The sequence below is a fragment of the Pelmatolapia mariae genome, linkage group LG7, assembly GCF_036321145.2.
Source record: "Pelmatolapia mariae isolate MD_Pm_ZW linkage group LG7, Pm_UMD_F_2, whole genome shotgun sequence".
Taxonomy (NCBI): Eukaryota; Metazoa; Chordata; class Actinopteri; order Cichliformes; family Cichlidae; genus Pelmatolapia; species Pelmatolapia mariae.
The window spans coordinates 51829032-51848905 of NC_086233.1; the positions used below are offsets into that span (position 1 = coordinate 51829032).

The window sequence follows — 19874 nt, forward strand, 5'->3', positions numbered from 1 at the left end:
GAGGTGTGGCACACAGAGTGTTAACACTCAACTTCATTCCATCTTCAAACTGTTAATGCTATCTTATCTTAATAAATGGCACCGTCATATGCAAAATTAGGGTGGCACATGCCACCCCTCTAAATTCGCCCCTGGTAATATCTGATTATGTGATCAGTTGACTAATGTATGTTAACTGTGCATGCACGTGCATAAGCGTCACCTGCGTGTACTTTATGATATAGTACTAAACCTCTGATCAAGTGAAAAAAAAAAATACGGACCTCACATCTAACCCACACTAAACTGTCTAACTCAGAAAGAGAGAGAATGGGAGAGTGAGAACAACCTGCAAAAAACGGAGGAACAAGGGTGCTGCAGCCAGGCCGTCACGTGACCTAAGACGTCCAATTAGATGCAAAGAAAAAAAAAACTCGTCTTCCGGTTGTCTTCCTTCTTCAACAACCATGGTAAGCTCGTTCGCTTTTTATCACATTATTTAATGCTGTCTAATTCATTGATAATTCTGTGAAATTGTCGATTATATAGTCGCTTTACGTATAAACGCAATGACGGATAATTAACCTCAAAGGCGCCGAGGTTTAGTGCTGCTGCTAGTTAGCAAGCAGGCTAAGCCAGTAGCCCATTTTTTTGAGCCTGCTGTGACTGTAAATACTGTAATCATTGCACAGTGTATGAACTTATGAGTGACCCTCTTTGTCCTAGCGGTTCCGTTTCTGTGGAGACTTGGACTGCCCAGATTGGGTACTTGCCGAAATCAGCACGTTAGCAAAAATTGTGAGTAAAAGAAACCATAAGAGATAAAGTAATGTGTTGTTACTGGCACCAGTTTATTGATTTTTTTTTTTTTTTTTTTATAACGAGTATATTTTCTATTCCATTAATGTAACAGTCAAGTGTCAAGATGAAGCTACTTTGTGCTCAAGTGCTGAAGGATTTACTTGGAGAGGGCATTGATGTAAGTTGTTTGACATTTCTACAGGCTCATCATATGTAGACTGTAGTTTTGAAACACACACAGATCTGTGGTGTCTTCTCTCTCGCTTCATTTACAGTATGAAAAAGTTGGAAAGCTTACTGCAGATGCAAAGTTTGGTAAGTGTCTCTTGTGTTGTTTCTCTGAGAGAGATGCAAAAATTACATTTCAAGGCGCTTAACATTTCTGTCTGCAGACATATGACTGGCTCTTTCTATTTAGATTCAAGATTCTAGAAGTTCCAACTTTATATTTCTATAATATTTGATCTTCGTGCATTTGATTAATCATCTGCCTGTCCTAACTGATCAGTAACCCTCCCTGGGGGAATACAAGTATTTGTTCACTTTATTTATTATTGTTATCATTATTATTATTATTATTATTATTATTATTATTATTTATATTTATGTATTAACTGTAAAGATGTGTAAATACTATGTAAGATATTGTACTTAAAATATGAAAATATGTACTTAAAGTATGAAAAATATATATAAAAAAAGATATGTATATAAAATCTCCAAACTATGGATCACAACATTTTTAGGCAAATCTGGCATGATCGATCAGAAAATGTTGCATACATTTGATGATTTGAGATGGAATTTATTTATTTATTTTTTTGTTAATGACGCAACATTTAACTGTGGTAGTTAGGGGGGAATGATGGCTGAGGGTGGAGCTGGTTTGATTGCAGAGGCCAACCAAATGGCCTCTTACTATATAGGTTGAGGTGTCTCTCATTTGGATCAGTTAGCTTGTTGAGTTCTATTATTTTGTTAAACACTATTTATAACTAGCGTTTCATTAAGTTGACCTTTTTATGAGCCCACTTATTTCTTAAAATAGCGTTAAAGCAACTCCAAAACGACACAGCAGACACAGTGTTTGTGCAATAAACCATTGTTTTTGGAAAGCAATCTTGACCTATGGCTATTGTTTGAGCTTCCCTGGACAGGTCTAGCTACTCTGCCACTAACTCAGACTCCTCTCTCCACACACCCTCCCAAGATGCTAACGCATAAAATACAGGAGAGACCTGATTAGGTGATCACAGCCAGGCAGCCTCCCGTGGCACTGCCCCTTGAAATTGCTGCATCACCCCTACCCTGCAACTGTCACAAACCATACCCTGCCCGTCCAAGCTTATTTCCATGAATGTGTATTTTTGATATTATTTTGCATCTTTTTTGGGGGGATATTATAACCCAGATTTTGTAAATTACACATGCTTGGTCCTTGATAAAAAGGTTTTGTGACTATGCCTGTTAAAAAGCAGTAATTCTACCTCATTTAAATTTGAACATTGTGCTCTTCAGGTTAATTTCTCTGGAAGTAGTGCTGTGCAACTTCTAACACTGTCTAAAAAAGCAGCAAAGAGTACAAAGCTACAAAAAAACAAACAAATCTGGTTGCTGGGCTGGAGCTGATCTTGCTTGTGTGGAAATAAAGTTCTGAGCTTTCATAGTGTTGTTAGTAGTTGCTAAAAGGCATGATAGCACAATCCTGAGTTCACATCATTTTTGGTGAGTTTTCTTCCTCGGGTCCCTGAGAACATTACAGTAGAGTAGTGTCTTAACAGTTTAACCCTTTAGGGGTTGAATTCAGTGGCCAGGCCTCATTCTCATTCATTCGGTTGTTTGTGCTCCTGACTTGACGTGTGACCTCTGGACTTGGAGCCTGCACATTTTTCCAGTTGACACTGCTGATTAGACACATGGTAGTAGCCAGAGACCCAGATCGCATGACAAGTGATGATCTTGACAATAATAAATGGGTCGGTTTGACACAAAAGTCCATGTTTTCTCACTGTGCTACTTTGTAGTTTATGGTGAATGAGTGGCTGGACAGGTGATGTGTTAGAACAGGACTTCATGGAAGTCATTAAAACATAGCAGGGGCACTCAAAGGGTTCCAGAAGTGCACAAGAATTGGCTTTAGGGGAGCAGCATTAAAATTCTTTTTGAGCTTTTTATGGAAAAAATTAGTGATTACACATTGTAAATTGACTAAGTTGTGCGGCATTCCTGGTCTATCTAATTTGCCTTACACACAAGTGTTTAACACTGTTCAACTTACATTTTGTCTATTTACATTTTCTGTCAAATAAGCTGTTTTTGTGTCAATAAACCATTTTGTAGAGAGTGGAGACATCAAAGCTAGTGTGGCAGTGCTCAGCTTTATTTTCTCCAGTGCAGCGAAGCATGATGTTGACAGTGAATCTCTATCCAGTGAGCTGCAACAGCTTGGTCTGCCTAAAGGTAAGCCCATGTGTTTGTGTCCAAAGGTTGGTATAAAAATAAATGCACAGTCTACAACTTGATATACACCGATCTGTTCAACAAACAACAAACAAAAATATAAGTGACTACTTTAATCTAACATCTAATATCCTGGGGAAATGTCTCACATGGGAATAATGTGGAACAAGAGCAGCTAAATGCAGAGTTTATGTTACAGGATTTTAATATTTTATTTCTAGAGTATGAGCATATAAATATAATAGAGCAAGGATTTTTAGAAACTCCTGTATTGCATTAGTTTAAAATCATTTATTGTGTTTTTTTAACAAATGTCCTCAGGATGATGTTAGAGGATATTCTAGCTATTAAATGGGTGTGTAAGGGATCATTTTTGCCAAGTGAAACTGGTATACTGAAAAATGAGAAGCTGTAATGTATTTCTGTAATTAATTTATTTTTTACGTATGCATGTGTATGAATGCATGCTGATTATTATCATTTTTCGTATTGTGAATTGATTTTTGACTTAGTGAACCAAAGACAGTTTTCCACTAACATGGACAGTAAAGTTATTCTGTTCTATGGTTTCCTATTCTAGGCCCTAAATCATGGCCTATTGTGTTGGTTCTTTCCTTTTTAACTACATTCTATAAATGTGGATTGACAATAAAAGAAAAAAGCAGTACATCATGAACAACAAAGGCAATGCCGACTGGGTGGTGCACTGCTGCATCAACAACTCTATAAAAGTGGTGTTAACACATTTGCCTTACACATGGACAATCCCCCATTTAAGGCCGAGTGGAGACACAAGCTAGCACGCTTCCAGTGGTCCCTCCCTGCATAAACCACAGCTTTGTGTCAGGAAGACCATCTGTGCCACATCAGTCCACCCAAATAAGAGGCCCAAAGTTTCACCATGATTTTTGTCTGTTACATTATAAATAAAAATGACAGATTGCTTTCTGCCTGAGATTTTGAGATTGTATGTTATGTTTCAGAAATAATAAAAGTTCTATTTTATTTGATAAATATTAAATACTTCTAAGAACTTTGTAACTGTTAGATTTTCTTTTAGTCATCTGGTAATGAAGAATTAGTTCTTCAGCTAATCGTCAGCTGAAATACTTAATTATTTTTTTCTACTCAATATTTCTTTAGAGCACACTACAGGGCTGTGCAAGTCCTACGAAGACAAACACGTTGCACTGCGGGAGAAATTAAGAGAGACAAGCCTGAGATGTAAGTATTTCTGCCTTTCCATTTCAAGAAGGAAGACAAAATTAATGATGACTGCTGAAGTTGGGAAGTTGATGACTGAGCACTGACATCATTCTGCTCTGTAATCAGTAGGTCGACTGGACTCTGTTTCTTGGCGAGTGGACTACACTTTGAGCTCCAGTGAACTGAGGGAGGTGAATCAGCCAACAATTCACCTCAAACTGCAGAGGCAAGGAGCAGAATCAGGTGCCCCAGAGACAACTGTGGTGTCTGTTTCTGCTGACAAGTTCAGAGTGTTGCTTGCTGGTGAGTTCAGCATCTTTTAAAATACTTTCCTTTTTTTGTCTTTTAATTTGCCAGACTTGTGATGTTATTTTTTTGTCTCTGTACTTTTTCAGAGCTCAAGCAAGCCCAGGTTCTAATGAACTCACTACAATGAACAACAGACGTCACTTTCTGAAAACCGATGATAATGATGATTAACTGCCTTAAGTGCCATACTTACAAGTTGTACAGTGTTATGTATTCTTTCTACAAAAAAAAAAAAAATGTAAGTAATTCCTTGTGTCTCTCAACTGATATTTAGTTGTATTTTTCTAGCATTTTAGTAAAAAATTAGTAGAAATGTGTCCAGACTGTGTGATATTTGTTACTGAAGTAAATTATAATGATCATTGTTAATAAAAATGTTGCTTGTATCGCTCAACACATTTTAATTATGTTAATTATTTGTGTTTTACCTCTGTGTGCTTATAAATAAAAACAATGTAAACTTACCTGTCAAAAAGTGATGGCCAAAAAGAACTGGATTGATTATAATGTAGGTACAATAACACCGAATCCATAAGATACTTGTAACACATATAATTGATATATAATGCCTCCTTAAATCATGTTGATTACAGCCTATTTAACAATATAATCAAAGAGATTAGACATTTTTAAAAAAGTCGGAAGTCACTTCCTGGTTTCTGCAGCGCCTACAGTTCCCATCATGCACCGGTTTATTTGCTAGCCAACCCAAGTATTTTATTTTAGCCGTTTTAAATGAATAATAACAGCTAAGAATGAAAACCAAACAAACACACATACACATTAGACCAGAAATAAACGAGAAATTATGGGTTTTGTCACAGTTGTGCAGGTCTCGCGACATTTTAATGACTGGCGCGTGGTGACTGTACAACTTGTTTTGTAACACCGCTGGTTACGCGTTCGATAAAAGCATTGGTCAAATATTTACCTGCACGGTGTTTTAGCACAAAGCCATATCCTCTATAAATTTATATCAGCAGCTGCTGCCGTGCAGACAGTAAACGCTACAAGCTGAGCGAACTTAACGCCGAGCTCCGTTTCCTGGTTTCGGTGAGTTATGTACTTGTAACTTGATAAAGATGCAGCATTGCCATTACTGACAACATGTTTTGGTTTATGCAAATACACAGAACAGTTTTTTGCTGTGATTGGATTAAGAACATATTCAGGAGAACCTCAGGTTTAATGTTAAGGCTTTGAGATTTTGAGACGCGCATTGTGTTATTTATTTTTTTGACCCCAAAGCTTTTTTATTATTATTAACAGTCACTGATTGCAAGTGAGAAGGTTTTACCCATATCCCTGCACTCTATAGAGGACACAAGGTTCTGAAACATGCGTTATGTGGAAGTAATGTTATAGGCCTGGAAATGACGTTTTTGACTTAATATTTGATGACATACGTTTTATTTCTGGAAGTTTCAGCCCAGCCTTATTTGTTCAGCCAAAATGCCCGAGGGACCAGAGCTCCACCTGGCCAGCCTGTATGTGAACAGAATGTGTGAAGGCGTGCTGTTCAGTGGTCCCGTCATAAAGTCAGAGGTCAGCAAGAACCCTGATGTGCCCTTCACCTCTGAGGCCTATCGCATCACAGCTGCTTCCAGAGGGAAGGAAGTGAAGCTCACGCTGACGCCCATAAAGACAGATGAACCAAAACGGCGAGTGAAACCGGGACAAGTGGAACAACCCATGGACATAGTCTTTCGCTTTGGGATGTCAGGCTATTTCCGCTTCACCAGCGAGGATGAGCTGCCCAAACATGCCCACCTGCGTTTTTATTCCAAAGAAAAGCCCTGCAGAGTACTTAGCTTCGTGGATCCACGCAGGTTTGGGAGCTGGGAGCCCAACGGGACCTGGCAGCCTGGCAGAGGTCCCTGCATTATGTTTGAGTACAAAAAATTCAGGTTAGTGATGCAGAGTGTCACTTGCGTCTTCTGCCTCAACGAAATACAGTAACACGGCCACACTGATCAGTAAAAAAAACCTTTTCAGGGAGAATGTTGTGTCACACGTGTCTGACCGAGCCTTTGACAGACCCATCTGTGAAGTCCTGCTCAATCAGAAGTACTTCAACGGTATTGGAAACTACCTGAGGGCTGAGATCCTTTTCAGGTGATGCGCAAAGACAACATTACACATTACATAGATTAGCATGAGGGCCGCACTCATACTGACAGTAGCACCTTATGAGGATGTACAGCAAGATCTTTGCACTCGACCAGTAAATTGTTATCTTATCACCAAATCTGAAGTAAGGTGCATATCTTTACCCCTCGAAAGATTTACTCTGCTCTACCATTTTTATTCTGACTGATAGCAGGTGATTATTGTGTAAACATGCATAAAAAAAAAAATCATACATGATTTTTAAAACATTTTAATTTTACTAATACCCATTATACAGATAATTGAAGACCTTAACTATGGCAAATGGATTGTTTCATTAGTGATGACGGAAGGTAGAAACAGTAACAGTGATATGAATGGCTTAACTACACAAGGTTTTGTTGAATCAGAGAGCTAACAAGAGTGTTTTTGTTTCCTAAGAGAAAAGACCTTCAGTACTGTTCTTTTCCTTTTTTTTTCTAGGTCTAACATCTCTCCCTTTGTGGCTGCCAAAACTGTGCTGGAAGGTCTTGGGCCGGACGATTCATGTCAAAATGAGAATCCTGTGAAAAATGAGTCAGACACGAAGGTGAAAAAAGTGATTTTTACATAACTTTCCCAAACCCTATGGCGTTATTTTTGTACCTCTATTCTGAGTGCACATTAAAAAATTTTGCAAGTACAAATGTTGCATTTTGAGGAGAAAATTATTTTGAGCAAAGAAAAGTTTAATTTGAGCGAACAAAATTCATTGCTGCGTGAAAGAAATGTATTTCAGTTTGCTATTATCCATATACACATATATACACACACACACACACACACACACACACACACACACACACACACACACACACACACACACACACACACACACACACACACACACACACACAATAACAGCCCTGTTGCCCAGTTGTTGGCATTTGCTCTTGCTCAGATCTCTGCTCTGTGTGCTGACAGACATCTGCAGACCTGCTCTCAGTGTGTTGCTCCCGCTCTCAACATTTCTGCTCCCTGCATGCTCAACTCTTTCTCTTTATATATGTGCCACAAAACCAACCAATCACAGACTTGGATGCAAAAATTCTGATTGGGTGTTTTGGTCTCCAATCAGCTCGCTAGCTACTTTATTCCGGAAACACTGTCCTAAGTGTAGCTAAACCCAGTGGAGTGGTTTGGTTTAAACTAGATTAAAAACAAAAATGGTCTTTATATTATATTCTAAAATAAAATAATTAAACATACTAACCAAAAATGATTTTAGCTACACTTTGGACAGTGTTTCCGGAATGCAGTAGCTAGCGAGCTGATTGGAGACCAAAATAGCCAATCAGAATTTCTGCATCCAAGTCTGTGATTGGTTGGTTCTGTGGTACATTTATAATGGTGTAGAGAAAGAGTTAAGCGTGGAGGGAGCAGACATGTTGACAACGGGAGCGACACACTGAGAGCAGGTCTGCAGATGTCTGTCAGCACACAGAGCAGAGATCTGAGCAAGAGCAAATGCCAACAACTGGGTGAGATGGGGCTGTTATTGTGTGTGTGTGTGTGTGTGTGTGTGTGTGTGTGTGTGTGTGTGTGTGTGTGAGAGAATAATAGCAAACAATGAAATACATTTCTTTCACACAGCAATGAATTTTCTTCACTTAAAATAATTTTCTCCTCAAAATGCAACATTTGCACTTGCAAAATTGTTTCCATGTGCTCAGAATAGAGGGACAAAAGTAACGCCATAAAACCCAGCCTCTTTCTCACAGTGTCTTTGTTTTATTCTTCTCAGAAGACATCTGTAAGAACAAAAAAGAAACTGATGAAACACCAGACGGATGACTTGCTCAGACTTTGTCATACAGTTCCTCTGGAAGTGGTGAACCTCGGTGGGTAGTCAAGTGTTTATAGTATGAGTTGCTCATGAGATGAACGCAGTGTTTAATAACTCGTGGTTTTTAGGTGGGAAAGGATATGATCCAGCCAGTGGGGACTTCTCTGACTTTGAGGCATGGCTACAGTGCTACTATGTGGACGGGATGAAAACACTCCGGGACCATAATGGGAGAACAATATGGTTCAGAGTGAGTTAAAAGGAAATGCAACATAACAAAGCTCTGCCAGATGATTTTATTTATCACACAATTTTGTGTCTACCTTTATAATTTTAGGGGGATCCAGGGCCCATGGCACCAAAAGGTAATGTTTCCAAGAAGTTTAGCACTTCAGGTGAAATGTACATGAGAATGTCCATTAACTAACTTTTTTTTTTTTTAAGATTCAAAGTCACCCAAGGCAAAAAAGTGGGCAAAGAAAGACGATGACCATGATTACACAAACAAGAAAAAGGTGAGCATGAACTGTCTTTTGACCAACAGTGAGCTCCATGTTACTGTGCAAGAGTCTTGAGCCAACCCTCATTTTTTCTTTATAACTTGCTTGCTAAAAGCAAGCCCAAACAACAGTAAACATCCAAAGAAGAGCTTTGAATGTTCTTCAGGAAGTCTGAAGAACTATTCCTGAAGACTACTTAAAGAAACAACAAGAAAGCTTGCCTAAGAGAGTTCAGGCTGTGTTGAAGAATAAGGTGGTCATACCAAATATTCACTTTTACACCATCTTTACCTTAATGCTGTATGTTTGTACATTTCAATAAATCGCTGTGCCCATTTCCCTAGCAAAAAAAAAAAAAAAGTAGAAACGAGGGGTGGCTCAAGACATTTGCACAGTAGTGTGTATCCAACATCAGTTTTATTTCACCAGGGGGCTAGAGAAAGGAAAACAAGGATCAAACAGGAAGGTGGGATGAAAACGCCAAAAAAAGAAAAGGATGCACGTCTAGAGGAAGCTGAATCAAAGAGAAGGAAAACGGGCGAGACGCATGAAGTAAATACACCCCAGCGTGAAACGAGGTCAAATGCACGTAGGAGAAAGACCAGTAGTGTGGAAGTGACTGCAGGTGCGGCCATGAGTAAAAATGAAAATATTTTATCTAGTGGGGAGGAATGAAAACTGATTTATCTCATAGCTGTCCTTGTTGCAGGGTCACAGAGACGAACCATGAGAACGACCAGGTAGGATGGTAAAAGAAGAGGCACCCCCACATTGGACACTTATGTTTTTATACTATTAAAAATCCTTTTTTATAAATAAAAAAGTTTCTTCAAAACTTGTTGTACAAAGCATTTATTAATTTGATACAAATTAATCAAATCACATTACTTTTACACGGCTTATAAACAGTACCAATCATATAAAGTGTCCTCATAAACTGTGAGTAAAACAGCAGCCAATTCAATGTAATCTTTAGCTTTCATGTAATGTCTAAGTGTTGATCTGTATTCTACTTCCCTAAGGCTTAGTGAAATCCCACATGCTATCACATGATCAGCAATAGTGAGACAATCTGAAAGGGGTTAAAGTCCAGAGTGATTCCTTCTGATGTAACCGGTACTGGCTGGTTGGGGTCTTGCTTCTCCAGGAGGTCACAGCTAAAAGAGGAAAAGACAAAGCTTTACTCATACAACACAGGAAAAAGAAAAACCACCAAACTCAAATAGAAACACTTACACCCAAGCTTCCCTGACTGGAAGTGCGGTTCTCAGAGTTGCAGTCACGCTGCTCCCATGCGACTCGTAAAGGCGGACTACGAGCACCCCACCTCTGTCCTCAGCCTGTTGTGGTAAATGATTAAAAAGCGAATAAAACGAGCTCATTGTTTTCAGGAAGGGCAGTCTAAAGTTCCCACGCAAGACGTTACAGATTTGATTGTTCACTTTGATACCTGTTTTATTGTCTCCAGTACAACAGCTTGAGAGGTCACAGAAAAGGCACTCCAGGGCACAGTGTCGGGGCTGCACTGGATTAACCTCAGAGGGAAATTGAGGTTGTAGGCACACTGGATGACAGAGGCTTCTTGGAAGGATCCTATACAAACAGCACAATATTACATTAGACACAAATAACCAAATGTACTGGGTTTAAGCTTTATTTCCAAGATCACATCAAAAGGAAAAAAAAACAGTATAACTTACTTGTGTGTGGCATGATTGCATATGTGAAGTGATGAGTCCCCATGTCAGCAGAGGCATCTGGGGCCTTGGGTGCTCTCAGTCTGAGATAAAGTGAGATGCAGGAGTTAAAATGTTGTATGCCTGAATTGTACTGCTTGTAGGAGTGTTGTAAATGAACAATGGGAACCTCACAGGGAAAGAGTCATTGTGTTCTTGTGCACAGAGTAGCCATATTTGCAGTCGTTCAGCAGTGAGACTCCAAAATTGTGCTCTGACAAGTCGGCCCATTTGTGGCCCCAAACCTGAGAAAGGAAACGGATGATACAATGACATCCACGAGAAACACTTTTGTTACAGCAGTTAAGTGTGACATAACAGTGAAAATCTGTGAATTTTAAGGTGAACACAGCTTTACAGTGTCGTACCTCGAATTTAGCCCAGTCCCACGAAGTGTTGCGATGAGTGGGTCTCTGCAAGTGGCCAAACTGGATCTCGTAGGTAGCATTGGGGCTGCGAACTCGCACAGGAAATTCAACCTTGAGAAACTTGTGAGATTCTGCCCACTGAACCTGAAATTGGAAGACGCATCATGTTTTTTGGTATGCTGAAAAATAAATCTTACATGCCTTAATGCCACATTTCCGAAACATTACAGCCTACTTCTGTGCTGAACTTGATGTAAGGACACATAGCATCCATGATAATCTCCTGTGTGATTGTGCTCTTATCACTGATCCTCAGGGTGAAGCTGACACTGCCCCGCAGTCCGCCTGGTGACACCACATGAACTGGCTGCACCACCTCTGCCACTGGTTTCCTATTGAGTTAGTTTTTTCTGTTAGTTTTATGATACTGATATACTGAACAGTACTAAAATATTTGAACTTAAATGCATTTGACAGCAATGGCTGAAACCTTGTCTGGAGATGGTAGTCCATTACATCCCATGCGTCCCAGTACAGGGGGACATCGTCAAACATGACAAACTGGTTCCCAAGGCAACCATCAGAAATGCTTTCCCTGAAATCAACACAGGGTGAGAAACTCACTGTTGCAAGTACAGTAGTAGACAATATGCACCTTTTACACGTCTTACCTGTTTCCGCTGATCAAATACAGCGATGCCAAAGTACCATCTCTGTTTATGGCTGTCTTTAAAAGACCATTCTCCATGACGACTGTGCCATCAGCCTACAATTTTACACAGTTAACTAAATCAAATGGCAAAATAGATGAAATTTATGCAATCATCTTTCTATGTGTAGCACACACCTGAACGGTGACAGAAACCGGAGTCACTGGTGGTGTGTCTTTCACGGGAGACACACCGATGCTGGAAGCTCTCACCAGAGCTATAGTGCCACACATAACAGTGAACGTCAGATATGAAGTTTATTGTGTGAGGAGCACAATATAGATATACTGGAAATACACAACAAACCTAGACCACTTTTTTCAGCTCCCTCTTGAATCTGGACAACTTCAAGACGTTCCCAAGGCAGAGAATTGAACACGGCCATGGAGCTGCCTTTTGCCACCAGGGCTTCACATGCGTCACGCAGAAGTGCAGCACCACCACTGCGGATATCTGAGACAGGATGTGTGAATCAGAATGTGAATACTTTATTAATCCCAGAGGAAATGATGGGGGCACAGCGCTCCAGGTCAGTAAGAACAGTAACTACCTAAACGAAATTAAATATTACAATATATTACAAAGTTACAAAAGCTCTAATAAATACAAATAGCTCAAATTAGAAATATCCCAGCATATTATGCTAATTAAATAGTTAACATTGAAAACTTTCTGGAAAATGTAAATAAGCACCGCGCTGATTTAAGCTGCACCTAAAAGCTGTAAAAACTCACCTTCATAATATTTCAGAGCATCCTCCACCACCATCTCTATACAGCTGCCAGGAATCACGTCGTGAAACTGGTTTAGTAGAAGCAGCCTGCAAAGGGGAAATTAACAACACATTTTCAACCTGCAGACACAAAGACTCACAGTGTTTAGTCCGATAAAGATTGTGTTTGAACCTCCAGAGCTCTTGCAGTTTCTCAGCAGGGTATGGAAACGTGCTGTTGCGGTACAGCGCCAAGCTGCTGGCTATCTCAATATCATGAAGCAGCGTCTCACACTGGCGGTTTCCTCTTTTTATCTAAAAAAAAAAAAAAGGCAATTAAAATGACATACAGCAATCAAACACATGAAATATTTTTGGACTGAAGCATATTTATTTAGATGTGAGGTATAAACTTTGCATGAATCACTGTACTAAGCAGGATTATGTTCTATTATACAGGTAATAGTTCTTAAATCCCTTTATATACTCTTGTGTATCTTATCTAGCGTCTCTATCATAATAATTAACGATTCCTTATAAATATATTAAACAATCATAGTGATCTAAGCAGCTTCCCACACAGTCTACCTGATTGTCAAAGCCGCTATCATATGTAAACCTACTGTAAGAAAATATGTATACATATAATTTTTTTTATTACAAATAGTATTACTGTGGTCACTCCCTGTTTTCCATCTGTTTTCTTTTCCACACAGATGAACAAGGTGTGGACTATATAATGACGACTATAACTATTATTCTACCTGTGCCTGTGTGGTGTATGTTCCATTGTGTAGCTCTAGAAAGAGCTCCCCCGTCCACGTGCACAGCAAAGCTGAGTCAGCCTCCAGCCGAGTGAAAAGCTCATCAGGAGTGGACATCTGGACTCTGGAGAGATGAGCACGAGCTATGACATCGCTGGTTAAACCTTTGTTAGTTATTATGACGCAAATACTGAATGACTCAATGACTCTATTGAAATTTAATCTACTGTACTATTTTGTAAAAATAACACAATGACATAGCTAGACAAAACTCATCTTTTTTATTTATTTTTTTTTTTACTTAAAGCTTGAATCAGCCTGATTTACACACCCTTCCCTTTAAAAACTCCTGGAAATGACAAAAGAAGAGTTATGACTAAATCAATCAAGAGGAGTGTTTCTGGATCATTTCTGGGCCTTGGTCATTGTTATCAATGAATTACGGGTTAATGTAAGAGACAGGAACTGACTTAGGAAGTCCATTTGTGTCCTGAACAAGGCGCAGTCTGTCTAGCATGAGCTGTGTGGGTCCGCCACCACCGTCGCCAAAACCAAAGAGTGCTGCGCTGTGATTGGCTCTGCCCTTGTCTTTGTTATTTTTCAGAGTTTTTACCAGCTGTGGGCAGAGAAAGATCCCACTGAATTAAATCTTTTATGAGAACAGACTCAGCATTCACCATGTTTTGGATACTTTAATCTTACATCTTACAACTTACATCTTCGACCTTGCCTTTCATTTCGTAGGAATTTCCAGGTGGGAAGTGAGTTAAAACAGTCGAGCCATCCAGGCCTTCCCAGAAAAACGTGTTGTGCTTTGAGAAAGAGAAATAAAAATTGAAAAATGAAAACCTTCAACTGTTTTTACAGACATGCACTGTGGGAGACGTGCACTTACAGGAAAGGTGTTGACCAAATTCCAGCTTAGCTTCTGGGTCAAAAAGTTGGAAATGCCACAGCCCTGCATTATTTGCGGAAGCTGAGCAGAGTAGCCAAACGTATCAGGAAGCCAGAACTGTGGGACATTAAAAAATTCACATTAAATCAAAACAAAATCAAAAAGCCTCAAGAAATGTAGCTGATAGCTGCCAGAAAGGTTAACTCTTATGAATTCCTACCTCTCTGCAATACCTCCCAAATTCTTTGTTAAAGAAACACTGGCCCTCCAGGAACTGCCGGACCATGGACTCACCCGAAGGCAGATTTCCATCCTAACAGGCAAATATGTCAAATACATCAAGGCAGATCAGTTTACATGATATGTAGTATTGCCTTTATTGTTAAGATCTAGCTTACCATTTCCACCCACGTGCCTCCAACTGGAATGAACTGTCCTTTCTTCACATAGTGCTGAATTGAGGAGAAGAGTCCTGGGTACCAGCTTTTTACCCACTGGAACTGCTGGGCCTGCACAAAAACAAAACAGTCAAAACTGGAGGGGACTGCTCAGATATTCAGAAGCGTTACGAGACATGTAAAGCTATGTTAGTGTGAAATTACCTGAGAGCAGGTAAAGACAAACTCTGGGTTCTTCTCCATTAAACGGATCACTGTCACCCAACTACGGCCACATTTTCTAATGGTCTCCTCATAGGGCCACAGCCAGGCTATGGGTAAAGAATCATAATTATTGTTAGTATTTGAACTTAACTGACTATTAGATTTTCACATTTTGTATATTGAAAAACAATACAAAATCTATACTACCTATGGAAATCTATTTCTTACATTTTTTTCCTTCCATTTCACAGTACTGTTACTGATGTTGGATAAATGCTTGTTATGCACCTGGATTATAATTTGTAAATGTGGTCTGACTGTGGGTATTCTCCATCTGTACCCGAAGGTGGTGCTGTTCACCCTGTCTTTGTGAGTTTCCCCAGTGTGCTGAGTTTCAGAGGACAACTGATGACTGGCCAAAAAACTGATAACATAGATTTTTTCAGCTGCTTCCTTATTCACAAGCAGCCAGATCAGCAGATAAACAATAATTTCCTCTTCCATATTTACTTGCTCCTAACAAGACCGTGGCTTCAGTGGAAAAGTCAATATTATGATTTCCATGTTAGAGTCTATTTTTAAATGCAATGCTGCCTGAGAGCCTGAAGAGCGTCACATTCATTATTGTTTAATGACCTCATTTTGACTTTTGGTCTTGCGCATAGATTTTGTCTGATGCTTTGAATCCTTTGACAATATTATGCGCTGTACATGACGAGATATTTAAGCTCTTTGCAATTTTATGCTGAGGAACATTATTCTGAAATTGTTCCACAAATTGTAGACGCAGATTTCTTGCAGATGGTTGAGCCTCTAAGATGCTCTTCTTATACTTAGTCGTGTTACTGACCTGTTGCCAGTTTACCTAAATATTTCAAAATTGCTCTTCCAGCTGTTTCTTTTTTCTTTTTTAGTACCGCTTCCAGCCTTTTCCTGGCCCCAATCCCAATTTATTTGAGACATGCTGCTACTATAAAATTCATTAATAAAATACAGGTTTACAAGATTTGCGAACCATTGAATTCTGTTTTTATCTACATTTAAACAGTATTTTGACTGTTTTGGAACGAGAGTTGTAGTTTTATTACAGCAGATCCACATCAACACCGGCCATCACATTTTAAGCAGCATATTGTAAGTGGCATTGACATTTTCCATCCACGTTAAAGTATAGTGATTACTACTTAAGGTGAGGAGAGCAGTGCTGACTTGAGATCTGTCGTATATATTGAAAATATCTGCTGTGAATAGTCCTGGGCTCTATTCCAGGAAGGCAGTAGAACAAGCTCTGAGTTTAAGAATAAACTCTGAGTGGATGAACTCTGTCCAAGTCTTTAATAAATGTAAAGTTTTATCAGTAAAGGCAAACATGTTATAAGAAATGTCTCAGCTGTTATAGATATTAATTAGTTTTGTGAGGATGAGTCGTTTTAAATAAAAATCACAGATCATGTTGGGGAAAAATAAAGCCATAACATTTCCAGGCAGGATGAGCTGGGAAATGACCGGAGCCGAAGTGGATCTAGGCCTGATCCAGAGCCGTTACAGAGCCAATGATGCCTTCAGATGAATCCTGGGAATCATCTGAAGGCTTAAATTTCAGACACCATACCTTTCAAAATGTTAACACCATTTAATGTCTGAATCTCAATATGTGAGCAAATTTCAACATGAAATCCTCAGAGTGCAATCAAACGCTCTGCAGACTGCATTGCTCATCTTCAGTCAAATGTTCACATCATCTCTAAAATTCCAGCGGTCATACATATTTTCAGTCAGTGCGACTGATTACAAATACGACAAATGACTGATCACTGACCAGTGTGTTGTGCCTCTAAAGCTTTATGCACATCATTGTTAACCTGTGACTGCTACAGTAACATACAGTAAATTTCTGTGGTACAAGGAGACTGACAATGGTAAATGGTAAATGGCCTGATGGTATAGTATACCAGCAGGTATAGTATAGTATGGTATAGCGCTTTACTTAGTCCCTAAGGACCCCAAAGCGCTTTACACTACATTCAGTCATTCACTCATTCATACACACATTCACACACTGGTGATGGCAAGCTACATTGTAGCCACAGCTGCCCTGGGGCGCACTGACAGAGGCGAGGCTGCCGGACACTGGCGCCACCAGGCCCTCTGACCACCACCAGTAGGCCTTCTGATTAGTGGCTGACCTGCTCTGCCACCTGAGCTACAGCCACCCCCACAATCTGACAACATTAATGTCCACAGAGTCATAGAGTTAGACTCACAGACACACAGATTTTATTCTGAGCTGATTATAAATCCGTGACATAATTAGCTCTTCGACCTCATATACTAAAGACTGAATGGCTTTAAAATCACTATGGTTAAGTATACAAAATAGCATTTAGGTGTTTGTAAAAATGTAAACTTCTGCAGTTTAATTCACTCCGCTGCACAGTTTGTCACCATGAATGACGAAATGAATCAGTGTCAGCCAGCCAGGTCAGCTGGTTCTGAGTCTGTTACCCTGGTAACTGACTCATTGTTGAAATTACCTCTCTTTATGGAACAGAAAACCTGAGTTTCCCTCATCTTACGGCGAGTTGTTAGTTAAACCTGCTTCGTGGAATAGAGCTCTAGTTTCTGTATCGCTGCAACCCCCCTTGAATTCTTTCTTCTCATAGTCTGGATTGTTTTGTTTGTTACTTTGGCAAAGCTCACCCTACAATTTTCATTGCATTTTGGACTGCAGTTAAACTGGTCATCTTTGGGAAAAGAGCGACACTTTGTCTGGCCAGGTGGACTCAACCAGCAGTTTAATCAAAGCTAAAAAAAAATCATTCATACCCGAGTCTATGTGGCAGTGACCCATTGCATGGACAGTATGCTGGCTTTCTCCATTCCGCTGGTTGAAGAAGGTGCCTGCTAGACTATGTACTTTAGCAAAAGAACTGGGGTCAGAGGGGTCACAGAGGTTCACCATCTCATTGGCAGTGAAGAGCGCCTGGTAGCCTCGCTGCTCTTCCTCTCCAAGCTCCTGTGAAGAAGAGTACAGAATGTCATGTTTGGCTTACAATGTTTTTTTAAGTAATGTATCATCATGCACTATATTTGGTTGATAGTACCTTTACAATGTCAACAAGCATCTCAAAGTCTGTCAGCAGCTCTCTTACATCCCCGTTGAATACAACTAGCTCAGCTCTCTGTACAGAAAACTTCCGGTTTGGATCTGGAGCTGCAATCTGAGAGCCCTGACCAGCTCCAAAAAGCCCGTTGCAGGCCATTTCCACATACAGGGTGAGACTAAACAGAGACACAGACATGCGTAAATTTGGGGTTAAAGCTGTCTAAAAGATGTGGTTGCTGCTGATTCAGCAAAAATAAGATCAGATCAACTCACCTGTGCGGCTCCTCATCTTGCAGACACTCAGAGAGGATGTAGCTCGTCTTTTCACCCTCTTTAGTCAGGCCCTACAAATACAAACAGCATGGATAAGATGGAAGTTAAGCAGAATATTTCTGCACTTTTGTCTTTAAATAAATCTGCCGCTGCGTTACCTGAACTGGCTGCTTGTCTCTCCAAACCATTGCTTCTCCATCACTTTCCCACAGAAGATGAACCGCTTTTCCTCTCCAGGACTCTGGGATTTTCAGAGTTACCTTAAACCAACAAGTCCACCACCTTCAACAATCATCATACTTGGATTAGTGCCAAGATCAGAGGGAATAATAGATCCCAGAGTGATAAAAATCTGTTAATCTTACTTACGTTGGTCCAAAGGTATCGCCAACTTTACATGGGTCAAAGATCTGTTTGGAAGCTTCTGCGAACGTGATCCGCTTAGGGGTGAGGAAACAGGCAAGTGATTCCAGGGGGCAAGAGTCTCCATAAAGCCTGGGAAGACCAAATGATTTAAAATTCATAGAAATCCATAATCATAAATCATAATCTCCATTTCCACGTTGAAGCTTTAAAATACCTTCATACTGAGACTCTAAAATCAGAAAGTCCGTTCATACTGGCTGTGTGACTGATGAAAATATCAGTTAATCTACAGCGGCATCACATAAGATAAGATAAGATAAGATAGAACTTTATTAATCCCTCGGGTGGGTTCCTCTGGGAAATAGCACCAACAGAAGTTACAGAATGTGAACAGAATACCATATATACACATATATAAATACAGAGACATGTATAAATAAAGAGTATACAAAGGGATAAATAGAATAAATAGGACGTATAATAAGAATACGAATAAGAATACAAGGGAATTGCACATTTCAAGTATTGAAGTCTATTGCACCGTTGGTTATTAACAAAAAGTATTGCACAGTGAAAAGGCACTACAGCTTAGTTGTTCCCCCCTCCTTTGTCCTCCTGTTTTCCCCTCCCTCTCCCGCTTAAAGGAGGTTGTACTCTAATGCATCATAACTACTGGGACACTTAACGCAATGTTGCCTGCAATATGTATTGCATACATGCTTTCCACAGTTATTAAGAAAACAACTCTCTGTATAAATGCAATGGGCTAAATAAATTGCAGTATTTTGCAGTCACGGAGACTCACGCTGACGTATAAGTTAACAGAAAGCAACAACTTTATCTCTGCTGTACTACATCGTTAAATTCGGATTATCCACGTCAGTGCAGCTGAATGAAAGCAACCTTACCGTCCTCTCAGATTGCAGTCAGTGAAGTAAATATCCGAGATGAATTTCTCTGCTCTCTCGAGGAGAGTGCGCCTGTTCTTCAGCACAGGCAGGTGATACATGACGACAAAAGCAACCAAACGCTCGCAAACTTGCAGCTGCAGCAACGAGAACAGCTAGACTTGACGTGAAAAATTAGCTCAATTCTTCACACGAGACCCCGGAAGTAATAAGGTTTTATTATTGCACTTGAAGGAATTATTCGC

The 19874-nt window shown here is 39.8% G+C and overlaps 3 protein-coding genes across 3 annotated transcripts; 2 read left to right on the forward strand and 1 right to left on the reverse strand.

Annotated features, from left to right (window-relative positions):
• Nucleotides 1–378: 378 nt before the first annotated feature.
• commd4 (COMM domain containing 4) lies at nt 379–5149 on the forward strand. Its single transcript, XM_063481106.1, has 8 exons — nt 379–449; nt 706–777; nt 893–958; nt 1056–1095; nt 3121–3240; nt 4384–4464; nt 4573–4749; nt 4842–5149. Exons 1-8 carry the CDS (start codon nt 447–449, stop codon nt 4880–4882), a joined length of 600 nt encoding a protein of 199 aa, XP_063337176.1. The 5' UTR covers nt 379–446; the 3' UTR covers nt 4883–5149.
• Nucleotides 5150–5618: 469 nt separating this feature from the next.
• Nucleotides 5619–10018, forward strand: neil1 (nei-like DNA glycosylase 1). Its single transcript, XM_063479612.1, has 10 exons — nt 5619–5808; nt 6178–6662; nt 6751–6870; nt 7348–7453; nt 8648–8744; nt 8818–8939; nt 9027–9054; nt 9134–9204; nt 9619–9814; nt 9899–10018. The coding sequence occupies exons 2-10, from the start codon at nt 6208–6210 to the stop codon at nt 9931–9933; spliced, it is 1230 nt and encodes a 409-aa protein (XP_063335682.1). The 5' UTR covers nt 5619–5808; nt 6178–6207; the 3' UTR covers nt 9934–10018.
• Nucleotides 10019–10071: 53 nt separating this feature from the next.
• On the reverse strand, nt 10072–19840 carry man2c1 (mannosidase, alpha, class 2C, member 1). The gene is made up of 26 exons (XM_063479611.1): nt 19630–19840; nt 18725–18850; nt 18514–18637; nt 18356–18426; nt 18081–18258; nt 17803–17992; nt 14977–15083; nt 14773–14883; nt 14595–14687; nt 14375–14491; nt 14196–14291; nt 13950–14095; nt 13480–13603; nt 12909–13030; nt 12738–12823; nt 12310–12456; nt 12141–12220; nt 11965–12059; nt 11784–11888; nt 11529–11685; nt 11294–11437; nt 11061–11170; nt 10890–10969; nt 10640–10782; nt 10426–10529; nt 10072–10346 (listed from the first exon to the last, which is right to left on the reverse strand). Exons 1-26 carry the CDS (start codon nt 19728–19730, stop codon nt 10235–10237), a joined length of 3069 nt encoding a protein of 1022 aa, XP_063335681.1. The 5' UTR covers nt 19731–19840; the 3' UTR covers nt 10072–10234.
• Nucleotides 19841–19874: the final 34 nt, after the last annotated feature.